The sequence below is a fragment of the Delphinus delphis genome, chromosome 14 (assembly GCF_949987515.2).
Source record: "Delphinus delphis chromosome 14, mDelDel1.2, whole genome shotgun sequence".
NCBI classification, from domain to species: domain Eukaryota; kingdom Metazoa; phylum Chordata; class Mammalia; order Artiodactyla; family Delphinidae; genus Delphinus; species Delphinus delphis.
The window spans coordinates 57,451,466-57,476,782 of record NC_082696.1 but is presented as its reverse complement, the minus strand read 5'-3'; the positions used below and the strand labels follow the sequence as shown (position 1 = coordinate 57,476,782).

Here is a 25,317-nt window from a genome sequence, read left to right as displayed (position 1 = left end):
GCCAGTGCATGACAACAAAGACCCAGCACAACCAAAAATAAATAAATAAAAATAAATTAAAAAACACAAAGCAAAAACACAATAATAAAAAACCCTATAAATCTTTGCCTATTAAGTAGATGTTATTTCCATTTGAATTGGAGTATAAACCACAAGTGGTTGCTTAGGTCCTAACTGCAGCAATTAGATCCATGGCCCTTGCTCTCCTCCAGGTAGGCACCCATCATTTACTGATAATGAATTATGGAAATTCCTTTGTTGAGGACAGTGCATGCCATTAACTGGAAATACAAAAGAATAAAATAAAAGTGTTTCTACATGATACTCTGTATAGCAAAAGAGAATTCTGAAGCCAATGATATATTTATCTGGGCATAAGGTACTAGGGTAATAAAACTAACACATTATATTTATTATTACTTTTTTAAACTGAAAGTGACTGCATAGAAATTAAAAATAATTAAATAGAAATGGTAAAATTTCTAACTATACCACTTGCATTCTTTTCTTAGGTCTAATTTATCTTCAGATTTCATGTTGCCAGACTTCATTAGATTTCTGTCTCTCATGAACCAAACACTAAAAAAAATATGTAAATCAGTGATCATTTCAGCTAACGTGTTTTTCATATGGTTAATATGGCCATATCTAAATGCTATGATAAATTAAGGTATACCACAATCCCATACAATAAATGATAGAGTTGTTACAAATCATACTTTGGAAGAATATTTAATCAAATGGGAAAGTACTTATTAAGTAAAAAAAAAAAATCAACTATGTACGTAGTATGACCCCAAATTTATTTAGACATTTGTCTAAAAACATGCTGAAATAATATGTCACAGTAATCCCAGTGATTATCCACTTGGTAGTAGTAGTATGACTGATTGTGACTTTATTCTTTGTATTTTTTAATGTTTAAAAAGATTCTATTAAAAACATGTTTACCTTTTGCAATCAGAAACAGCGATATATGCAATGGGTTAAATAAAACTAAAAAAATATATATAACCCCACACAAGCAGGATGATTCCTTGCTGATCAGCCTACTCTCAAGCCCACTTTTCACCCTTCTGCACTTTGTTCCTAGGTCTTCTTGCCAACTGGCTTTTGTTTTGTTTTGGCCAATAGGAAGCACTATTGGAGGGAAATTGGAGGGTAAGATGAGAGAAGAGGCCAGGGTATTTCCTTCCCCTCTCTGCTGTTGGCATCTCTGGCGGTGGCTGCATCCCACCCATGGCTCCACCTTCCTCCTGCAGTTCCCGCTCCATGGTCCCAGATCCCACTGTGGCTACAGCTCCCACCAGGCAGCCCAAACTTCCAAGATCTGTAAAACCACTTTTTTTCCCTCCATTCAGCTCAGGGCCAGGAGAAGGGTGGTGGTGTTGGGGCAGAGAATGGTGGTAGGACATGGTAGTACCTTCCTAATTTTGTTTATCTCTGGGTTGCCTCATGAGTCCTTGTTTGGCATTTAACTCTAGTTAAATTATATTCCTATTGTGAGTGTAAAAATTAATAAACAGAAACCTCAATTAAAATGGAGTCAGGAGGCCAGAAGCGGGGAGCTCTCATGCCCTACGATAGCAGAGATCAACAGAAGAAAGACTTCTTGCCTGGCAGGAGCTTAGCCAATGAGAGACTGTCACCACTCAGCCAGTGACAAGCCACTATATTTTGAACTCTCAATTTCTCCAATGGACTCTGTTTACTACAGCCCTCCCAACTTCTTTTTCCCCCTCTGTAAAAGAATCCTCCTCTCTCTGTTGGTTGGCACTTGCATGTGGCTTGCCATAGTTGCAGATCCCCAATTGCAATACTTTGCTGATCTTGAGTAAACTAATTTGTGCTTCAGAAATAACTGGTAGTTCATTTGTTTAAGGTCAGCATGAGGCAACACCAATGGATTAGTAGTGATTTCATAAAGCACTGTGCTGAGAAGAATTGTGAGTCATCACACAGGCGCTACTAAAGGACAGATCTGTGTGATTAGACATGACTGCCAAGGGTGGGAGAGTTTAGAGTAGAGTGACGTATTTGCCAACCCTGCTCTAGATACACAGTGTAAGATATATAAAGAGAACCTAATTGGAAATTCTAGTTTCATTTCTTTGCCCTCACTTATTGTGTCCTTGGGGAAGACATTCAACCCCTTTCTACTCCAGAGCTGTCTTGGTGCATTGGACCATAGCAACAAGGGTCTCCAATCAACTTTCCAGTTCATTTGAACAGATGTGGCTGGGAGGTTTTGTAGCATCTAAAGCATAGGGTATGTGTACAGCAAGGGTGTGGGTCAACTCCAACTCCAGCTGGCACCCTGAGAATGGTATAGGGCTGGGTCAGAGGGAGCACTAAGCTGACTGGGAAAAAAGAAGAGGCCTTGTTCTAAGCATTTCCCATCTCTGTCTTAGCAACTGGTATTCCATCATTAGACCATTAGTATTCCTTCAGGAACACTCACTCTTCTTCCTGTAATCTCTGTATAAAATGTAGACACCATGGGGAGGGGTTAAAAAGTAAGATGTTTCAGTAATTCATGATTTAGTGTAAATTAGTTGCCTTGACAGCCAGTTGAGGGCAGGGAATGAAAGAATGGGAACGTTTTGTTTATAGGGAGACAAGGCATCCTTTAGAGAGCCTCTGCCCACTCAAAGCCGTCTGTCAGTAGACAGGAGAAAGATATGTCCAAAACATGGGGGTGGGGGACTGACGGAGAGAAACATCATCGCCTTTATTGAAGGAGTTTCCCAGGACCCACTGTGGCCATGGACAATAGTTGAGTAATGGGGCTGAATTCATAAGTCTCTCTCCCAAGAGCAAAAGGGGAAAATTTTACGTTTTAATTGGCCCAGTTTTCCTCCTACATTTTAAAATCTGGCTTCCTTTAGACCTGCTGTGAATTTAAAGTATGACTGAGTAGTAATATCTGGCTTCACTACTTTATAGTCACCCTCCTAATGCACAAATCGATTCTTAAAAAAAAAAAAAGTCACATAGGACACCTTATTCTGGAAGCTCCACCTTCCGTAAATCTATTCTTTCATACATTTTTGTAGTCTTCCTTTGGCAAAGTCAGAAGTTAGTTCATTTCTTGCTTTCCAGCATCACTAATGATCTTACTATTGTTCTATTCATTCTCTTTTGATACAAGTATTTATCATAAATGGGAAAGTCCTAAATCTTCTTTAAATGCATCTAGTTCTCCTTATTTTTAGTGTAGTCTTCATAGTTTGAGCAATCTATATGTTAAGAAGGTAACAAATAAAAGATCATGGCATAGCCAGACTCATCAAGAAAAAAAGGGATAAAACTCAAATCAATAGTTAGGAATGAAAAAGGAGAAGTAACAACTGACACTGCAGAAATACAAAGGATCATGAGAGATTACTACAAGCAACTCTATGCCAATAAAATGGACAACCTGGAAGAAATGGACAAATTCTTAGAAATGCACAACCTGCTGAGACTGAACCAAGAAGAAATAGAAAATATGAACAGACCAATCACAAGCACTGAAATTGAAACTGTGATTAAAAATCTTCCAACAAACAAAAGCCCAGGACCAGATGGCTTCACAGGTGAATTCTATCAAACATTTAGAGAAGCGCTAACACCTATCCTTCTCAAACTCTTCCAAAATATAGCAGAGGGAGGAATACTCCCAAAGTTATTCTATGAGGCCACCATCACCCTGATACCAAAACCAGACAAAGATGTCACAAAGAAAGAAAACTACAGGTCAATATCACTAATGAACATAGATGCAAAAATCCTCCACAAAATACTAGCAAACAGAATCCAACAGCACATTAAAAGGATCATACACCATGATCAAGTGGGGTTTATTCCAGGAATGCAAGGATTCTTCAATATATGCAAATCAATCAACGTGATACACCATACTAACAAATTGAAGGAGAAAAACCATATGATCATCTCAATAGATGCAGAGAAAGCTTTCGACAAAATTCAACACCCATTTATGATAAAAACCCTGCAGAAAGTAGGCATAGAGGGAACTTTCCTCAACATAATAAAGGTCATATATGACAAACTCACAGCCAACATCATCGTCAATGGTGAAAAACTGAAACCATTTCCACTAAGATCAGGAAAAAGGCAAGGTTGCCCACTCTCACCACTATTATTCAACATAGTTTTGGAAGTTTTAGCCACAGCAATCAGAGAAGAAAAAGAAATAAAAGGAATCCAAATCGGAAAAGAAGAAGTAAAGCTGTCACTGTTTGCAGATGACATGATACTCTACATAGAGAATCCTAAAGATGCTACCAGAAAACTACTAGAGCTAATCAATGAATTTGGTAAAGTAGCAGGATACAAAATTAATGCACAGAAATCTCTGGCATTTGTATACACTAATGATAAAAAATCTGAAAGTGAAATTAAGAAAACGCTCCCATTTACCAATGAAACAAAAAGAATAAAATATCTAGGAATAAACCTACCTAAGGAGACAAAAGACCTGTACGCAGAAAATTATAAGACACTGATGAAAGAAATTAAAGATGATACAAATAGATGGAGAGATATACCATGTTCTTGGATTGGAACAATCAACATTGTGAAAATGACTATACTACCCAAAGCAATCTACAGATTCAATGCAATCCTTATCAAACTACCACTGGCATTTTTCACAGAACTAGAACAAAAAATTTCACAATTTGTATGGAAACACAAAAGACCCCGAATAACCAAAGCAATCTTGAGAATGAAAAATGGAACTGGAGGAATCAGGCTCCCTGACTTCAGACTATACTACAGAGCTACAGTAATCAAGACAATATGGTACTGGCACAAAAACAGAAATATAGATCAATGGAACAGGATAGAAAGCCCAGAGATAAACCCACGCACATATGGTCACCTTATGTTTGATAAAGGAGGCAAGAATATACAATGGAGAAAAGACAGCCTCTTCAATAAGTGTTGCTGGGAAAACTGGACAGGTACATGTAAAAGTTTGAAATTAGAACACTTCCTAACTCCATACACAAAAATAAACTCAAAATGGATTAAAGACCTAAATGTAAGGCCAGACACTATCAAACTCAGAGGTAAACATAGGCAGAACACTCTATGACCTAAATCACAGCAAGATCCTTTTTGACCCACCTCCTAGAGAAATGAAAATAAAATCAAAAATAAACAAATGGGACCTAATGAAACTTAAAGCTTTTGCACAGCAAAGGAAACCATAAACAAGACCAAAAGACAACCCTCAGAATGGGAGAAAATATTTGCAAATGAAGCAACTGACAAAGGATTAATCTCCAAGATTTACAAGCAGCTCATGCGGCTCAATAACAAAAAAACAAACAACCCAATCCAAAAATGGGCTGAAGACCTAAACAGACATTTCTCCAAAGAAGATATACAGATTGCTAACAAACACATGAAAGAATGCTCAACATCATTAATCATTAGAGAAATGCAAATCAAAACTACAATGAGATATCATCTCACACCGGTCAGAATGGCCATCATCAAAAAATCTGGAAACAATAAATGCTGGAGAGGGTGTGGAGAAAAGGGAACCCTCTTGAACTGTTGGTAGGAATGTAAATTGATACAGCCACTATGGAGAACAGTATGGAAGTTCCTTAAAAAACTAAAAATAGAACTACCATATGACCCAGCAATCCCAATACTGGGCATATACCCTGATAAAACCATAATTCAAAAAGAGTCATGTACCAAAATATTCATTGCAGCTGTATTTACAATAGCCAGGATATGGAAGCAACCTAAGTGTCCATCATCGGATGAATGGATAAAGAAGATGTGGCACATATATACAATGGAATATTACTCAGCCATAAAAAGAAACGAAATTGAGTTATTTGTAGTGAGGTGGATGGACCTTGAGTCTGTCATACAGAGTGAAGTAAGTCAGAAAGAGAAAAACAAATAGTCTATGCTAACACATATATATGGAATCTAAGGGAGAAAAAAAAAAGGTCATGGAGAACCTAGGGATAAGATGGGAATAAAGACACAGACCTACTAGAGAATGGACTTGAGGATATGGGGAGGGGGAAGGGTAAGCTGTGACAAAGTGAGAGAGTGGCATGGACGTATATACACTACCAGACGTAAAATGGATAGCTAGTGGGAAGTAGCCGCATAGCACAGGGAGATCAGCTCGGTGCTTTGTGACCGCCTGGAGGGGTGGGATAGGGAGGGTGGGAGGGAGGGAGACACAAGAGGGAAGAGATATGGGAACATACGTATATGTATAACTGATTCACTTTGTTATAAAGCAGAAACGAACACACCATTGTAAAGCAATTATACTCCAATAAAGATGTTAAAAAAATAAAAAGAAAAATAAAAGATCATGGCAAGGTATGATAAAAATATTAATATAAATTGTCTTACATTTTTTGGAGAGCAATTAAAAAAACTGTTAGATAAATTCCAAGCTGAAAAAAATTAAAACTAATTTACTTTCAAATACTTTTGAGAGATTAATAAATTTTTGAAGAGTAATTTGCAAAGAAAAATATCAACATCCTAGCAATAAAAATAAAAATTAAGTTGCTTCAGATGTTTTTTGAAAGATTAAAGGATTCATCTTAAAAGTTCCATTAACATATATCTTCTTACTTATTATCTATAAAATTGTAATGGTATGAAGAAGTAGCAGATTTTTTCACAATCATTGCAAATAAATTTGTCAGTATTATGGCTCAGGTTTTCTCTCTTTTTTTTTTTCCAGTTTAATGACTATTTGCTTTATGTTGAGAATCTGTCTCTGGGAATTATAGCTCAGTATTGACTTTTAGAAGAATTCACATTCCACATTTCTTTTTTTTTTTTTCAAGCTTTGTCTCCATATGAGTGGGTGGAATCAGGCCATTGTCTATTGGTGTAACTTGAGGAGGACCAAGAAGTTTCTCTGGCTCCAGATATTTCAACAGCCTGTCACAGGGCCTGAATTTCACACTGACCAGTCTGCATATAAAAGGTGTCTGTAAAAATGCAACCATTTCTGGAGGGCTACACCTTCTAAGGACTTGGTTTCTCAACAGTGGGACCAAGGCTCTCAGGCATGAGGCACACTGCTTGTATCTTTAGGAGGGGACAGCAAAAATACTGAGGGGCAAGAGAGAAAGATGGAAGGAGAAGTGAGCAGGTGCAACAGACAAACAGGGTGAGCTGGAAACATTCCCAGGTCTCTGACTGTTAACTTTCTACTTCACATTATTGCCTCCTGAGGCTTTCTGAGAATATTTGATTACTTTCATCTCTGTTCCTGGAACTTGTTCTTTGAATCACCTTTTTTCACCCACTTGTTTTTAATATCTTGTATTATTTTTCAAATGAGTTAATGTATTTAAATCTTGTCTTCTCCAGTAAACCATGAACTTTTTAGAGTCAGATGCTACCATATTTCTTTGGCATTTGCATAACTCTTAGAATAGTTCTGGGCATGCAATAGGTGTTTAGTAATACATATTGAGTGGAACTGCTTCTAGTACTTACAAAATAATTTTAAATGCTTGATATTCACAAATGGTTTTACAGGACACAGTAAGGAATGTCTGAATTCATTAAGAGTAGAATTCCAGTATACCAAATAAATCTTCAATTATGAATGTCATAAAAAAAATGCCATTGATACACTACACTTAACTACAGAGATAATGACAATAAAAAGTTGAGAAGCCAGCTGGGGAAAGTGACCAGTGATGAGCTTTCTCAGGGATAGTGAGTGTCATCCTGTCACTCTCCCGACGGCTGCTCCTGCTTTTAATTGGTCCTGTGAGAATTCTTCCATCCACATGGTAACTCCAACCATCTTTCTAGTTTTGATGATTTGTTTGATGTTATTATTATGGAGGATATAGCCTGGAGTTTAGAATCATGGGATCTGAGTTCAAGTGCCAAGACTGTTACTTACCAGCTGTGTGATGCTAGACAAGTTATTTTCTCTCCTGGGCCTCTTTCCTCAAATGAGTATTGCCATTTTGAGGAGTGAATGAGTTTACAACTGTGCTCTGTAAGTGTAATATGCTACACAAAAGTTTGTTGTAGTTATGTGTTAATATAATGCTGAAAACACCTTTTTGGTAGTAAGTTAGAATGTGTTTTATAATTTATAAATATGGACAAAAATCTTTTAAAATCGTGGTTGTAAGTATGATCGGAGACCAGGACAGATTTTTTTTTAACACCTTATGTGTATTAAAACAAGTAAACCTTAAATGTGAAAATAATCAGGATAGCAAAGGTATCATGTAGTGATGGGGCATGTGTACACTAACTCTAAATTCATTTTTGTCAAGCCAGTAGAGGACGAGTACAATGGTCCCTCAGTATCCATGAAGGATCGGTTCAGGACAGCTGCCCCCCACCCATACCAACATCCACAGATGCTCAAGTTCCTTCTATAAAATGGTGGAGTGTTTGCACATAACCTATACACATTCTCCCTAATATTTTAAATCGTCTCTAGATTACTTATAATACCTAATACTATGTAAATACTCTGTAATTAGTTGTAAATACAATGGAAATGCTATGGAAATAGCTGCCAGGGCATGGTAAATTCAAGCTTTGCTTTTTGGAGCTTTCTGGAATTTTTTGCCACATATTTTTGACGATTGCTTGAAGCCTCATATGTGGAACCCATGGAAACAGAGCCCATGGGTACTGAGGGCTGACTGTAATCTGTTCTTATGCTCCAAGTTAAACCTTAGGCTCTAGGTTTGATGGGAAGCAGGAAATTAGCTGAATGAAGTGGGGGACATGAAGCAAAGGCGAGCAGGTGCCTCTCAGTTTGGCCCGCACTGGGTGGTCCATACTGAGGGGAGCAGCCCACCACGTATGACTGCCTGAATCTTTGGCAGTAGATCAGGTAGAGTATCTCTCTTGTCTAAGTGAGTACAAAAGACTCTCTTTTACCAGTCAGGCCAGGTCAGCCTCTTAGGGTAGCTCTTATTGCCAGAAGATAAAATGGTTGCCTTGCAGTTTCAGTTCTTGCCTGGGCTCCACTGCCAGAGATTCTGAGTTAATTGGTCTGGGGTGAAACTCTGTATTAGGATTTTTAAAAGCTCTGTGGTGATTCTTTTTTTAAATTTTTAAATATTTGTTTATTTTTGGCTGCATCAGGGGCATGTGGGATCTTTTGTTGCGGTGTGCGGGCTTCTCTCTAGTTGCGGTGTGTGGGCTCAGTAGTTGTGGTGCACGGACTTAATTGCCCTGCGGCATGTGGGATCTTTGTTCCCCCACCAGGGATTGAACCCGCGTCCCCTGCATTGAAGGCAGATTTTCAGCCACTAGACCACAAGGGAAGTCCCTGTGGTGATTCTAATATGTAGCTAAAAATGAGAATCACTGCTCTAAAAATTCACTGACTCAACAGTAAGCACTGACATTTTGACGTCTGCGACTCAGATGTTACTTAATACATGATGAAAATATCTGTAGAACTTCTTTAATTACCTTAAGCAAATATTTCCAAAACCTGATTTCATTAAGAAAAATCCTACAGGGGGAAAAGGACTCATTGAAGGAGTATAGCATGTCCCTAAATTACAGAAGAGAAAAAGAAGCCCTTACCTTATTATAGTGAATACAATGAGGATGTTGCCAACCAGCCCCATTGAACAGATAATCCCAACCATGGAAGGGAGGATGGCTGTATCCACCATGCTGAGGGTTTGATAAGCAAACTCTGGATTCCAGGATTTGTTCAAAAGTTCAGCAGAGGTGTTACAACAGGGTGAGTGAAGTGAATTCATTGTTTATGAACTTCCAGAGGTTAAAGCTGTGAAGGAATAAGACGTGATTCATTTAATGAAAATTTGAGGCAATTCCTTCCATACAGATTTTCTTTCATTCAAAAAATATTTATTGGGGCTTTCTTTGCACCAAGAATTCATGCAACATAAGATTCCAGGGTGAGTATGATTGCTCCCTGTCCATATGATGTGACAGATTACTCAAATTATTGAACAGTATACTATGATAGTGTGCACATGTTCTCCACCTGATTGTAGTACACGCTTCGAGCATAGCTAATACTTACTCAGTACACACCAGTCCTGGTTGTTTACAGCTGGCATCTGTTCTTACTGGCCTGCGTGTCTAGTCATATTAGCTAGCACCCCGACAATACTTAGGTTGTTAAGTATACCTTTTCTGTCTGCTATAAAGTGTATGGGGGACACCAACTATGATTGTTTAGGAATGCAGTGGGATAAGACTTCCTAAGATGATTCCTGGTCTGTCTTGAAGGATGAGGAAGAGTTAGATCAGGAAAGGACTCTGTGTGTTGTAGAGAGTCAGGGAACTATGCACAAAGAAGAATTATGGCACAGGAAAAAATGCCCACCAACCAACCTAAAAATAAACAAGTAAACAGATGAAACCGATGGAACTGGAAAATTATTTGCTTGGCCAACCATCTTGATAAAAGACATTTAAAAAATGCCATCTGGGCTTCCCTGGTGGCGCTGTGGTTGAGAGTCCGCCTGCTGATGCAGGGGACACGGGTTCGTGCCCCAGGCCGGAACATCCCACATGCCGTGGAGCGGCTGGGCCTGTGAGCCATGGCCGCTGAGCCTGCGGGTCCGGAGCCTGCGTGTCTGGAGCCTGCGCTCCGCAACGGGAGACGCCACGACAGTGAGAGGTCCGCGTACCGCAAAAAAAAAAAAAAAAAAAAAAAAAGTCTTAAACTGAAAATAATAAAAATGCCCATTAACAATGGGATGGATAACTAGACTGTGATATATTGATACAATGAAACACTGCACAGCACTAGAAGAGAATAGACTATAAAGACACACAGTAACATGGATGAATCTAATAACTTAAGGTTGGGCAAAAAGCAAAAGTTCATGAAGTATGATTCCATTTAGAAAGAATTTTAAAACACAGGCAAAACTAATCTATGTTATTAGGGATACATATAATAATGATAAAAATATAAAGAAAAACAAAGAATTGATAACTGGAAACGTCAGACTGATGGTCACTTCTAAACAGAGGGTTCTGCGGATGGCTCTGCAGGTTATATTAATAGAAAAATAGCTTTTAAAAAGCAGTCTAGGGCTTCCCTGGTGGCGCAGTTGTTGGGAGTCCGCCTGCCGATGCAGGGGACGTGGGTTCGTGCCCCGGTCCAGGAGGATCCCACATGCGGCGCAGCGGCTAGGCCCGTGAGCCATGGCCACTGAGCCTATGCGTCCGGAACCTGTGCTCCGCAATGGGAGAGGCCACAACAGTGAGAGGACTGCGTACTGCAAAAAAAAAAAAAAAAAAAAAAAAGCAGTCTAATACAATTTTATGAATGGTGTGTGTGAGACTAATTATGATGAGCTCAGGTGTGTGTACTGTAAAGCAGGACATTGCTACTTGAATAAGCAAAATTGCATCTAAATGACAATCCACACAATGAATAGCTAGTGGCCATAAAACATCTTCCCTAATCTTAAAAGTAAATAAATAAATAAACAAATAAATAAATAGTCTAACATCTGACCATGTGGTTTCAAGGCAATAATCTAAATTTCTGCTCTTTCTTTTTTATTAATACTTATCTTCCTCTTAATTTTCTGTTCTCTTTTACTTTTCTATTCAGTTACTTCAAACCTTAAAAATCAGCTAATATAAATGTTAACTTTGTGTTTTTGTTATGCTGAAATTTGATGCCAAAATGTATGTAAAAAATTAGCAAGAGAGTTATTTTCAGGCAAAACAGCTATACGTGACTGACGGGTTGAACTCACTGAAGAATTTCATACAGAAAAACAATTACAGTCAGTGACCTCATGTTGTTTTTTTTATTTTTGAATTTTATTTTATTTAGTTTTTATACAGCAGGTTCTTATTAGTTATCCATTTAATACATATTAGTGTATATATGTCAATCCCAGTCTCCCAATTCATCCCACCTCATGTTGTTTTATAAAAACAAACGCGGCTATTTGAAAAAGTCAAGATGATTAGTTTATTTCAGTCTTCATTCTGTTATTTAGATCATGAAAAACCATGATGTTTAAGACTAATTTGGGGGGATACACAAAATCTAGTGTTCAAGAGGTGAAAATTTAACTTTTATGACAACTGTTTTTTAGCATTTCCACAATTTTCAAAAAGAAAATATGGATTATATATTCAAATTAACAGGTTTGGCGAACACATGCACTTTTGGAAATGATGATTTAAGTTTAAGATATAGGCAAACTTTTTCCAGTGAATTACATATAGCAATCCATTATCTCCCAAATCATTTATGTATTTCAGTATCTCTTCTCCAAATATAATCTACAGGAATATAACTCCCCAAGGCTTAGCCAACATTCCTCTGTGTGTTTCTAAGACTAACAGCCTCACATCTAAGATTTGGGAGTATAATCTATTATATGGCTATATGTTAATTTTTTTTAACATGTAACAAATGTTAAAAATGTTATTGACGACTCCTGGGCTGTTTGGATCTCAACCCAAATCTTTTCAGCCTCACCCTTCCATCTCTCTGTGTCTCTTGCTTTATTTGTCTCCCGGCTCTCAACTTCTCTGAGGAAGATGGGAACTTCAGAGAGTGGGAAAGGAAGTTATCTGTAAAATAATACTATGTGTGGAAAGAGCTCTGAAAGTAAGCTGTAACCTTTAATCTAAAACCTTTACTCATGTCACTAAAACCCTGACAGAGTAAGAGCCCTGTTACCTTGGCTGTGACTGTTTTTCCTGGTATCAATCAAAACCTCATGCTTAGCATCTGCTGTAAATGTTAGAATTAGAAGTAAAGACAAATTGATGCATCTATGAAAATTCTGTCTAAGTAAAATTTTGTGAATCCCTCTGTCATATTTATAAGAAATTTCTTATTTTATCAGTTCACTTAATTTCAGACTTGAGAAATTAATCAGTTGAATAATAAATCCATGTCAAGGAAAATAATCTCCTCGTTCTTCATCTTGTCTTGTCAGCTGTGGCAGGTAGTGGCCTGCTTGCCCTCCAGGTATATGACTCCTAAACATGAAAAGCTAGTGTCCAACAATATTTGGTGTTTCACCAGGTTTACAAAGTACTATATACCTATATTTCTGTCCTTAATAGACACTACTCATTAGTTAAATATATAGGAACAAAATATTAATTCACTGATGGCTGCTATATATAGCTGTTGAAAAGTTTCAAGCATTATTATTAAATTGTTCATATTTTAAATGTTACTAATATTTACTCAGAAGGTTATTTTTAAGAATCTTTTAGATAAAGAATGTCTCAATTGTTAAGTATGATTTCATTATATCTAAGGGCCATTTTCATCCAGGTCAACTGCCCTCTAACTTTACAACAAAAGCCAATGCTTAAATAAGACTAACAATAAATACTCTTTTGCAGGAAACCCCCTGTGCTACCTCTGTCTGTCTTCAGCTGGTTCCTCCAGAGTGAACCCATCCACCCAGGTAATAAATATTTTCCCTTGAAAGTTTCTGGGTATAAAACTATTTCTCACTTATTAAATTGCAAGTTTTGGCACTTATTTGGAATATAACCCCAGAAAACTGGTCTTAAATAGTTGAGAATGCCTTTTTGTGGAAGGGTTTTTTTTCTTAAAAAAAGGAAATTTATGCTTGTGAGGTTGGTGTTGAAAGAAGACTGACAGTGTCAGTTTAATGTATTCTGCTTCCCATCATTTATATACACTGGTGCCTTCATACATACACAATTTATTCATGATGACTAGGACAAGAAAAAGGAGGAATGAATTTCAAGGAAATTAGTTTTTTTTTAAGAAAAAAGAAAGTGTTAAGAAGTCCGAAAAGTGATAAGAAAACGTATATGGCAAAGAGGAGCATGATGTAGAGAATAAATCAAAAGAACTAACAGATGATGAGTGTATTTACATCAGAGTGATAATATCACACAATTTTGATATTTTAAGAAATAAGTCCTAAAATAATAATCCTCAACTACTTTTCAGTAACCATAGCCATGATGATGGAATTAAATGAGCCAGATTTAGGGTTACTTGTTACTATTTTCAAGTTAAATATCAAAAAAAAAAATCATCTGGGGAAAAAAGCCTGCTGCTAATAACTAGTAAAGTCATTAAGGATGTTTCAATAGCCACAAAGCACAAAATATAACAATTATGTATACCTGCCTTCACCCCTGCCCATATATCCACACACACCTATGAGTCCCAGTTGTATAGATTTGCTCTCCAAGTTATGGCCCAACTAACTGGAGGATCTCATTGTTTTTCACCTGATCCACCCATCTCCTTCCATTCTACCAAACCTCTCTGGGGAATCTCTATCTTAATGATCTCTAGGCATGCTCTACTTTAAGTCATTCATTCACTCAACAAACATTATAGTGTCTATAGCAAAGAACAAAACCAACAAGATTTCCACCTCCTGGAGTTACATTCTAATATTTAAGGGTTTATGGTTATGTAAGTGTACCGCACTCTGCCACTTGCAATCTGTGACTTTGGTTAAGGAATCTAAGTCTCAGTTTCCCCATTGGTAAAACAGTAATAAGAACAGTACATATCTCCAAGTATGGTTGTGATGATTAATGGGATAATATGAACAAGTGCTAAGAATAATGTGTTCTAGTAAGTGTTCAATTAATATCAGACATCATCATCATCATCACCGTGCAGGAGAGTTTGCTTACTGGGGTATAGGACACTGGGATGGGGATAGAGTGGGAAAAGTTGTAGGAATACGAGTTGTGAACCAAGACAGGGCTGAGGCTGCCACTTTCAATCTTTAATCTACAGTGAGTGGGTTTAGAAACTTAACAGATAAACTGAGGCATATTAACTTTTTTTTTTTCAAGAATTTATTTGAGCAAACATCGATTCAAATCAGGCAGCACCAAACTGACAGTGGTTAGGAGTGCTCCACTGACAGGAGCTAGGGATTTTTTTTAATAGAGAAGATGCAGAAGCAAAGCAAGGAAATGATTTGATTGACTATAGCTGAAGCGATTGCCTTATTTGGGAAAGCCCAGTTGGCTCTTTGTGGCTGGTTGTTTCATTTTCTTGGATTCCAGTGCATTAACTCTGGCTTCGTTTTTGGTCTGCTTATGTAGGCTACCACGGCATTAGAGCCACCTCCTTGTTTGATTACTTTAACAAAAAATACTACCATCTTTTAGCTCAAAACACCTCAGAGAGTCGAGAGGACCGGAAGAAGGAGGATCACTCTCATGACCCCAATCTATCTATTGACTGTCTAGACAGCAGCTACAATAACATGATGTAGGCATGGGAAAACCAGGCTTGGTCACCTCTCACAGGTAGAAAGAAAACTTCCTGGGGATCACTCTACCTCTCACTTCACAGTTTTCAATATACCTCTGAGTGAAAAGGAGAAGTTGGAGAGAAGAGACTAGTGAAGTTTGTCTTGATGAAAACATCATGATTTGATGATTCAAAAATACGATCAAATTGGCTGGGAGAGTGGTTTTTTGTTTTTTAATTAAAGTACAGTTGACTTGTGATATTATATTAGTTTCAAGGGTACAACATAGTGAATTGATTTGCTATTTTTATGGATTGTACTCCATATAAAGTTATAAAATATTGGCTACATTCCCTGTGCTGTACATTACATCCTTGTAACTTTATTTTATACCTAGTATTCTGTACATCTTAATCCCCTTCACCTACCTTGCCCCTCCCTCAACCCCTCTCTGCTAGTTTGCTCTCTGTACCACATGACCCTGCAATTCCACTCTTGAGTATTTATACAGATGAAAACACTAATTCGAAAGGATACATGCATCAATGTTCATAGCAGCACTATTTACAATAGCAAAGATACGGAAGCAACCTAAGTGCCCATCAACAGATGAATGAATAAAGAAGATGTGGTATATATATACAATGGAATATTACTCAGCCATGAAAAAAATTTGCCATTTGTAACAACATGGATGGATCTAGAGTGTATTATGCTTAGTGGAATAAGTCAGACAGAGAAAGACAAATAATGTATGTTTTCACTTATACGTAGAATCTAAAAAAATGAAACAAATGAACAAATATAACAAAACAGAAACAGACTCACAGATACAGAAAACAAACTGGCAGTGTGTTTTAAACATACCCATCAGTTTATTTCTGCTGCTCACCCATTTCCTTAGGATAAGTAGTAGCTGAACACTGTAACCGATGTAGCCTAAACAACTGAACTTTATGCTCACCTTTGATACAAAGCCATTTCACTTTTAATCCCAAACATTCACAGCATCCTTCACTTAAATTCCTTTGCTAACTAAGCAGAGAGAAGTTTTTCTCCACTGAACGAATGCAGGAATTGGATCTTACATTTGGTGGGGTGGGTAGACAGTCCGGAGCTGAGGCAGGAGATCTGTAGGTCCTTAAGTCTATACGATGGCGGAGATGCTCTTTAAGAAAAACACAAAGTTACAAACGACTGCAAATATTTATTTAGAATGAGAAAAGACAGGATAGCACATTATAAATTTTAAATAGCTAAAAATACCCCAAACAGAAAATCCAGGAAAATAATGTGATTTTTTAATTCATTTCCTAACAAACTTCTAAAATACTCTTCTTCTGCGTGTTTTGGTAGCATAAATTTAATTATCTCTTCAAATGACGATGCTTATAATATATCATCTATTCTCCGAGTTGAGAATCTATAGCCTTAGGAAACCATGTGATTTTTCACAAGTCTCAATCTTTTTATGTCTGAGTATTTTCACCCTATATGAAAACAAGTTATAATCTGGTGGACGCCTACTCTGTGTGGTTTTGGGGCATCAACAAATGGCATTAGTGCCCTAGGAGATGAAGCCACTGCTGGTGATTGATGGGGTGAAGGGGCAGGGCTGCTCCAGGCTCTGCTTGTGTAAACAGGGCTGCCCTGCAGCTCAGTCCTTCAAACCACCGCCTACCCAGGCCCTTGTTCAAAAAACGCTACCGCAGAGTGGCTGCTGCTAACGGGCCAAATCTGTCAGCTTTAAGGAAGGCTCACCTGTGGCTTTCTGACAGCGCTCCCCAGCTACGTCATGTTTGCCGACGCACCCACCTGACCTCCAGGTGTTTTCAGGCCCCTGTGTCTTACTTCAGCTCACCTTCTGGCAGTTTCTTTTACACCAGCACCTTCCAGTCTCTGCACATGGACTCCTCAAGCCTTGCTAAGGTAAGAGGTGCTGGCTGGGATCAGGGCATGTGCCTCCTTAAGAGATGTGCCTCCTTCTTGCCTCCGACACTTGCTGGCTCCTTGCCACACACATTTCTTTGTTAGCAGCTCACACATTCCACCACATCCAAAGCGATCTTAGGCTTATAGAATCCATAGTGCTGATGCTTACCTGACGTTGATTTCCTTTTGACTTTTTTGAATCATTCTTTTTTTCTTTTAATTAATTAATTTTATTTTTGGCTGCATTGGGTGTTCATTGCTGCATGGGCTTTCTCCAGTTGTGGCAAGCGGGGGCTACTCTTCATTGCGGTGCACAGGCTTCTCATTGCAGTGGCTTCTCTTGTTGCGGAGCATGGGCTCTAGGCGCACGGGCTTCAGTAGTTGTGGCTCGCGGGCTCAATAGTTGTGGTGCATGGGCTTAGTTGCTCCACGGCATGTGGGATCTTCCCGGACCAGGGCTCAAACCCGTGTCCCCTGCTTTGGCAGGTGGATTCTTAACCACTGCACCACCAGGAGAGCCCCTCCTTTTGACTTCAATTTCACTTTTATTATGAGATTATATTTTGGTGATTTGGTTTGATGTAGGCAGATGCTTAACTTCTTTTTTTTTTCCAAATTTTATTTATTTTTTATACAGCAGGTTCTTATTAGTCATTCATTTTATTTTATTTTATTTTTGCCTTTTTTTAAAACATCTTTATTGGACAGACTCTGGGTCCATCCACCTCACTACAAATAACTCAATTTCGTTTCTTTTTATGGCTGAGTAATATTCCATTGTATATTTGTGCCACATCTTCTTTATCCATTCATCTGTTGATGGACACTTAGGTTGCTTCCATGTCCTGGCTATTGTAAATAGAGCTGCAATGAATATTTTGGTACATGACTCTTTTTGAATTATGGTTTTCTCAGGGTATATGCCCAGTAGTGGGATTGCTGGGTCGTATGGTTGTTCTATTTTTAGTTTTTTAAGGAATCTCAATACTGTTCTCCATAGTGGCTGTATCAATTTACATTCCTACCAACAGTGCAAGAGTGTTCCCTTTTCTCCACACCCTCTCCAGCATTTATTGTTTCCAGATTTTTTGATGATGGCCATTCTGACCAGTGTGAGATGATATCTCATTGTAGTTTTGAGCAAATGCTTAACTTCTGATAAGCAACTAAGGTCTGGGATACAGTCTGACACGTTATCCCACTTATTCATGAATCACTCTCATAATGTGTGAACAAAAATTAGTTTTCCTCTGCTCAAACAATATCTCTCATTTTAATTAGCACATTTGAAATCTCCTTTGACCTTGAACTATATTAGCTGGAGGGCATTTTCTTTGTGGATTTGAAAGCAGGTTAGACAGCCTAGATCTCACATTCTAGGCATTCCTTATCTATGATTCTTTAGAGTCTTAGGAAAACTCCAGCTTATCATCTTGCTAAAGAAGTTTTTTTTTTTACAATAGTTGGAAAGAAATCCTGAAGGAAATATACTCTTTGCTTAGGAAGAACAATGTATCTGTGAGACAGTTTCTGGGAGTTGTGGTATTGTCCAGAGAAGGGCTGCATCATTAGTTTCATGGGTCTTAGTTAACTTTTACTTTCATGAGCCAATTCCTCCATAAAAAAATATTAAAAATTATGTTTTACAATTGTATTGGTATAAAGTTGAATGTAATCTAGCTTAGATTATATTTATTTTTCCTCCTCAATTTAAAAGAAATTAAACCATTTTCATTGGCCACTAAAACTATTGTGGGCCCTGGGTGCTGTGGCTTCTTTGCCTAATGGATAAGTCAGTTTCACATACCCTGACAATTAAAAAAAATACAGCAAAGTATTGAATCAAAAACCCAAAATTTCATACTATTTCCTAAGCTTTGGAATGAAGAAGGACTCATTTAAAAACAAGGCTATTACCGGTTAATTAAAACACTTGAAGTTTACTGGTTGATAAGTACCATTTATCATGCCAATCTTAAATCAGAGGCCATAGCATTACTTTCCTGGAAATAAATGTAAACAATGTAAATACTTGCAATATGTGGTAAACTCAAGGATTACACCCACAAATTGAAGAGGCAGGGAACCTATTCTGTTCTTGATTCTTCAAGAACACTTGAAGAATCAACTTGAGCAGAGATTTCAATGTTATATGGCAGAGGTATGGAGAAATGTGAAAAAAATCACAGCTGATAGCCCTGTCTGGCAGGGTCATGACCAAGGCAAGGTAGGTTTCCACTTCATTAACAACATTTCAGCCATGACAGGACAGGAGGATGCCCCTCCTCTTACTTGCTTGATGATGCTTGAAATTAATTTAACTGAGAATGTAGACTTTTATCGCATGGTATGAATGCTGCTTATAATGTGAAAACCCCTGAGAAAATGAAGTATTGTATTAAATGTGTGATGCAGAATTCAAGACTGCCATCTGAACCTTCTCTGAAAGCAGGTTGTGTTAAGGGGGAATGTCCTGATTCTGCCTAGCTTTTAGAATCTACGGGAGGCTATGGGAAGTCAAGGTAATTCATTAGAAGTATAGGTTATCCATTGGCCTTTCTTGAAGGAGGAAGGTAGCACGTTGGGGGGTTATGTGTGGAATACAGATAAAGGAGGCCAGAATACAAAAACATGTACCTTCTTCACAATTTGTGCTAGCATCACGCAATGGAATTTGTGAAGTAGTATTACAAAGTCCTGTTTTTCTGATGTTGGTTGGAATGCAGGCAGGGATGGAATTGGGAAGAGGAGAAGTGCCATGGCCAGAATTAGGTTAAGGGAACCAGCAGGGCTTCTAGGACAATTGTACAGGTTGTGCACTGATCAAAGGTGCTGCATCTAAGGGAGGGTTGTTCATTTACTTTGTAGGCATCATAGGTTTAGATATTTATTAAAACATTTTTCTGGCAGATGGTAGTAGATTATCTTGTTTTAATAAAATTGGCATATTATGTCCATTTTCTGACAGATGGGAGTCAAGGCACTTGGGGAAGGAGAGAATCTCTAATTTGCAGAAAGGTACAAATAGGCTAGTAGTCCTGGACCCACTAGGAAGGTCCCTAGCTCAAAAGAATTCCTGCATTTTGCCCTCATGTTTTATTCATCATTTTTTCCTATCACCTAATATAGTAGCACAGTATGCATGTGAAATTGACCTTTCCCTAGCACCACACAACCACAAGCCACATGTGACTTACTGAGCACTTGAAATATGGCTTGTCTGAATTGAGATGCACTGTAAGTATAAAATATACACCAGATTTTGAAGACTAAGTATAAAAAATATAAAATAGTGCCTTAATTACAAGTTTATCTTGATTACAAATGGAAATGATAATTTTTATATAATGGGTTAAATAAAATATATTATTAAAGTTAATCTTACCTGTTCCTTTTTACTTCTCAAATGTGGCTACTAGGAAATACATATGTGGCTTGCCTTGGTGGCTCATTTTTCTGTTGGACAGAGCTGCCTTAGAAGGCTGATTAGAGAAAATGTCCTTGATAATTTATACAATAGTTATTTACATTGTCATTCATTTAATGCCTTTTAATTAATATAATTCTTATCTACCTCATATCTGTTTTAAGAATTATATGGGGTATAATCCTAAATAGGATTAAAGAAGAAAATTTCTGAAAAATTTATGTTCCTTCTTGGCAAAGACAGTTAAATTTAAAAAAGAATAATTTTTTTATGACTTGGCATTTCACCCAGTTGATCCATAAGCTTTTATTTAGAGAAGAGAGTTTGTTGCTGAAAATCTGCTAGTGTTATTTAAGTAGTCTCATATGAACATAGTGGCTTATGTTTGATATAGATTTTGATTAATTTGATCATTTCAATTTACATACTGATTATTCTGTTTTGCAGTTTATCTGTAAATTAATGAGAAAGAAAGCATTCTAAAAGCACACTGGCAGGCTTTACTCAACCAACTGTGGAGCTTTGTGACATACTTGTTTCCAGGTGACTTTTCCTGGCACCACAGACTCTCCCATGCGGATAAGTAAGACGGACCAAAGGCAGGTCAATATACTCCATCATACTCCATTGAATCTGGACCGTTCCCATGATAAGGAGAGATCACTTTACCTGGGAACATCTGGTTGCCAGGGCAGGGCAGAGCACGCTGAAACTGAGGCTGCTTTTGTATGGAAGTGTGTGGGTATGTTTGTGTGTGTGTGTGTGTGTGTGTGTGTGTGTGTGTGTGTGTGTGAGAGAGAGAGAGAGAGAGAGAGAGAGAGAGAGAGAGAGGGAGAGGGAAAGAGAAAGGGAATTTTCTGATATAAGATTCCCAAAGACTAGACAGTACCACCAATAAAATACCATCTACATTGGGATTTTCAGGGATGAATCAAACCCTGGCTAACCTAAAAATTGGTAGTTAGGTATATAATAGCAATGAGAATGTGGAAAAATTCTTCATTTGTCAATATTCAGTGTTCCACTGACAGGTACTGATTACATAAAACTAATTTCCAAAACATCAAAGAAAAGATATATCAATTCAATATTAATTCAGATGGTACAAACCCAGAAGGGATGCATGAAAAACTAGTATTCATTTATGCTGCAGGTTTTATGATAAAAAGTCATTACGTATTTGAGTGGATGTCAAAGGAAACCCTTAGATAACTTAACGCTTCTCACAGATAGGTCAAATGCTCATAAAATAAGAGACATTTTAGTTTGACAATCAGCAATCCACTACAGTGAAAACAGTGGTCTTCCTAGCTGCTAATCCTTAACTTAGTCATCAAAGATAATACTTCATTTCCTTATTTACTATCATCAATATTATTTTTAATATTCTAAGTACAGATTGTCCTAAGCTGTGGTCCAAATAAAAAAAATAGCAATGCATGTATCTATTACTTAGTATTCTATATTGAAGCCAAAAACAAAGATGTTTTATTTTTTAAAAAATCATGGGCATCTGAACACTTCCACCCTAGGCACTTGAGCGCCCATCCTGGAAAGAAAAAAAACAGTTGCTTGTTGCTGAAAATCTGCTGGCAGTATTTAAGTAGTCTTATATGAACATAGTGACTCATGTTTGTGTTTTGTCTTTTTTTGTTTGTTTTGAGCCCATACTTGGTTTTCATCCCAGACTTCTTAGTACTTGACCTTTCTCTCTCTAGAGTGAATTGAATGGTGCCCCCTGATCAGGAGTGTTTGTGGGAAAGAATGTTTGATACGAACCCAGCCATAGCCCAGAAAATATTCCTTAAACCACTAACATATTAAAAAAAATCATAAAGGAATTAAGAGGACTTAGAGGTTTATGTCATGATTAAGAGTGTAGGCTCTGGAGTCTGAATGCCTAAGACTAAATCCTGGCTCTGACATTAGCTGTGACCTCGGGCAGGTCACTTCATTTTTCTGTGCCTTGGAATATTCATTTGAAAAATGGGGGATAACAGTACCTACCCTCATAAGGGTTGTTTTGAGGATTGAATGAAATAATGCATGTAAAGCATTGTGCCAGACATATAGTAAGTGCTCATAAATAATAACTACTACTTAATTCTACAGTGCCTCACACTTCTATGCCCATAGTCTTTAGGATTATTTTTTTTATTGTATTTTATCTTTTGGCTGCATTGAGTCTTCCTTGCTGCCTGCGGGCTTTCTCTAGTTGTGGCGAGCAGGGGCTACTCTTCATTGTGGTGCGCGGCTTCGCTTCTCATTGTGGTGGCTTCTCTTGTTGCAGAGCACGGGCTCTAGGTGCTCAGGCTTCAGTAGTTGTGGCGCACAGGCTCAGTAGTTGAGGTACGCGGGCTCAGTAGTTGTGGCATGCAGGCTCAGTAGTTGTGGCGCACGGGCTTAGTTGCTCCACGGCATGTGGGATCTTCCCAGACCAGGGATCAAACCTGAGTCCCCTGCATTGGCAGACGGATTCTTAACCACTGCACCACCAGGGAAGCCCAATGTTCTTATATTTTATATACTGGTTTTGTCAGCTTGAATAATGTACCGTTCGACCCACATAGATGGCACATGAGGCCATAAGTGAATTTACTCTACCTCCTACCTTCTTTCCCTCTTTCTCTTCTAATTTTTGATAGGTGTGTAGTTAAAAATGTTCAGGGCATATAACATGCCATCCTACCCTCTACACTTGTTTTGGGATTGGCTCTACAGTGAAATACATGCCATGCTCACCACTCTTCCTTTTGCTTTAGGTTAAGGAATTTTCCAAAAGCTACACAAAAAGTAGGTGGTAGAGCCAGTATTTAAGCCAAAGTTTTGTACAAAATTTCATGTTTTTACCTCTACATCATGCCTCTTGAAAGTAGAAATACACACACCCATACTTAAAAGATAACCTATACTGAAAGCAAAAGAGATCAAGACAGTACATGGAAAAAGTAAGCACAAATATAAAAAGAGGTAAAAAAAGAAACATAATAAAATAGAAATAAATGGATAAATATGTGAACGAGACTGAAAGTCACTTCACTGGCATAAAATATGCAAAAGTAAAAATCATTTAACATTTTTACGTGGGTACAAAAGATGATATATTTCTTTATATTTGTAAGCCAATAATATATAAAATGAAGTAAGAGTTTAACAAGCCTAGAGAGAGTTAATCTTTTTTTTCAAAAAGGCATTAAAATAGACAACAGATTAGGGTAAAAATCATTAGAGTTCATCTGCATTCCTTGAACAAAGGCAGCTATAAACCCCAGCAGAATATTGAACCCATGTGATCTCTCAAGGGTAGGTTTCTTACAAGAGATTTCTGGTTTGGTTTCGTTTGGCTGATGTGGAAAATCATTTGAGATGCTTTTAACTTCCAGTTTGAGAAGAACCAACCCTAAATAGCTTAACCCTAACAGAGAAGTCCAGAGATAGGGTGGTGGTTCCAAGACTGTTCATTTCAGTGGCCTAGTGGTGACATCAGGCTCCAGGTCCTTTCCATCTGTCTCCACTGCAGCCGCCCTTGTCAGGTAAGCATTTTCCAAGGCTGGTCCCCTCAGGGATACAAGATGGGGACAGCAGCTTTAAACACCACATCCTTACGTAACCACAAGACAGCAGCCTTAAACACCACATCCTTACATACCCACAACAAAGGCCAGAAAAGAAACCATTCTTTTTTTGTAGACATTTTAAAGAATGTGCAATCCTTTCTGAGCAGCCTTTCCTGCAGACTCCCCTCAAGTAGTGATGGCTGGAAGTGCTACATGCTCATTGTTAAACCAATCAATGCTAAAAGGAGTACTAATTGCAATTCAGCGATTGGTCTAAAATAATCTGGATTCGCCCCTGCCTACCCTGGGGCTGGGGTTGGATACATTGTCCCCTGAGGCACACAGCCACCCAAACCCGATGCCAGGAGAAGGGAATAATCAACCAACAGCTCTTGTCATAGATGGAGACAGAACAGAAATACTTCACCCTTTACTCTGGACCAGCCCTGCCTCTCACTTTTGACTTTTAAATGCCAGTGAGGATCAGGATGAAGACACAAGTCCATTTTTTTGCACATATCTTGTAACAGCTGATTGGGGCACGAGTTGGTACCATTAGGTATATAGTCTTTCCCATCTAACGAATAACACACTGGGTACCTCTTCAAGAACAGCCATAATAAATATTTGCCCTTGGCTAATGTTAAATTTTCAAGGTATTTATGAGTCAATGAAGAAATCAGGCTTAATGTCTCCATAAGCTAGATGGTATTCACACATAAGCAGTCACACAAACACACCTGTGACTCCCAGTGAGAAAAACAAACATAAAACAAGTGTTAAAAACAAGCATTTCCAATGGTCGAAGAGGGTCCAGGATTATATGTACAGAAGTACGCCCTACATTTGAAATGACTGACTGCCTAGATTTTCATGAATAAAGGGAAGCCAAAACCCAACATAGACAAGTGGAGTGTCAATTATCGTAATAAAGAAAATTCGTAGAATACTCTTAACGTGCCAGACACTGAACTCAGCTCCTTATGTATGTTATCTCATTTAATTCACACATAACATTCATAAGCAGGTATTACTATTATCTTCATTTTGCAAATGGGGACACTGAAGCTAAGAGTATGAGGACATGGCTCAGGTCACCCTGTTAGTGAGTGGTAGGGACAAAAATTAAACCTAGTTCTGTCTAACTCCAAGGCTGTGTGGTTGA

General features: G+C 38.0%; 1 protein-coding gene across 1 annotated transcript in view; it reads right to left on the bottom strand.

Annotated features, from left to right (window-relative positions):
- MCHR2 (melanin concentrating hormone receptor 2) overlaps positions 1-16,292 on the bottom strand; it is a 29,081-nt gene extending 12,789 nt beyond the window's left edge. Inside the window, 3 exon segments of the mRNA XM_060030594.1 lie at positions 7,494-7,498; positions 9,589-9,796; positions 16,201-16,292. Of these exon segments, the coding sequence (XP_059886577.1) occupies positions 7,494-7,498; positions 9,589-9,770 (187 nt within the window). The 5' untranslated portion in view covers positions 9,771-9,796; positions 16,201-16,292.
- Between the last annotated feature and the right edge of the window lie 9,025 nt (positions 16,293-25,317).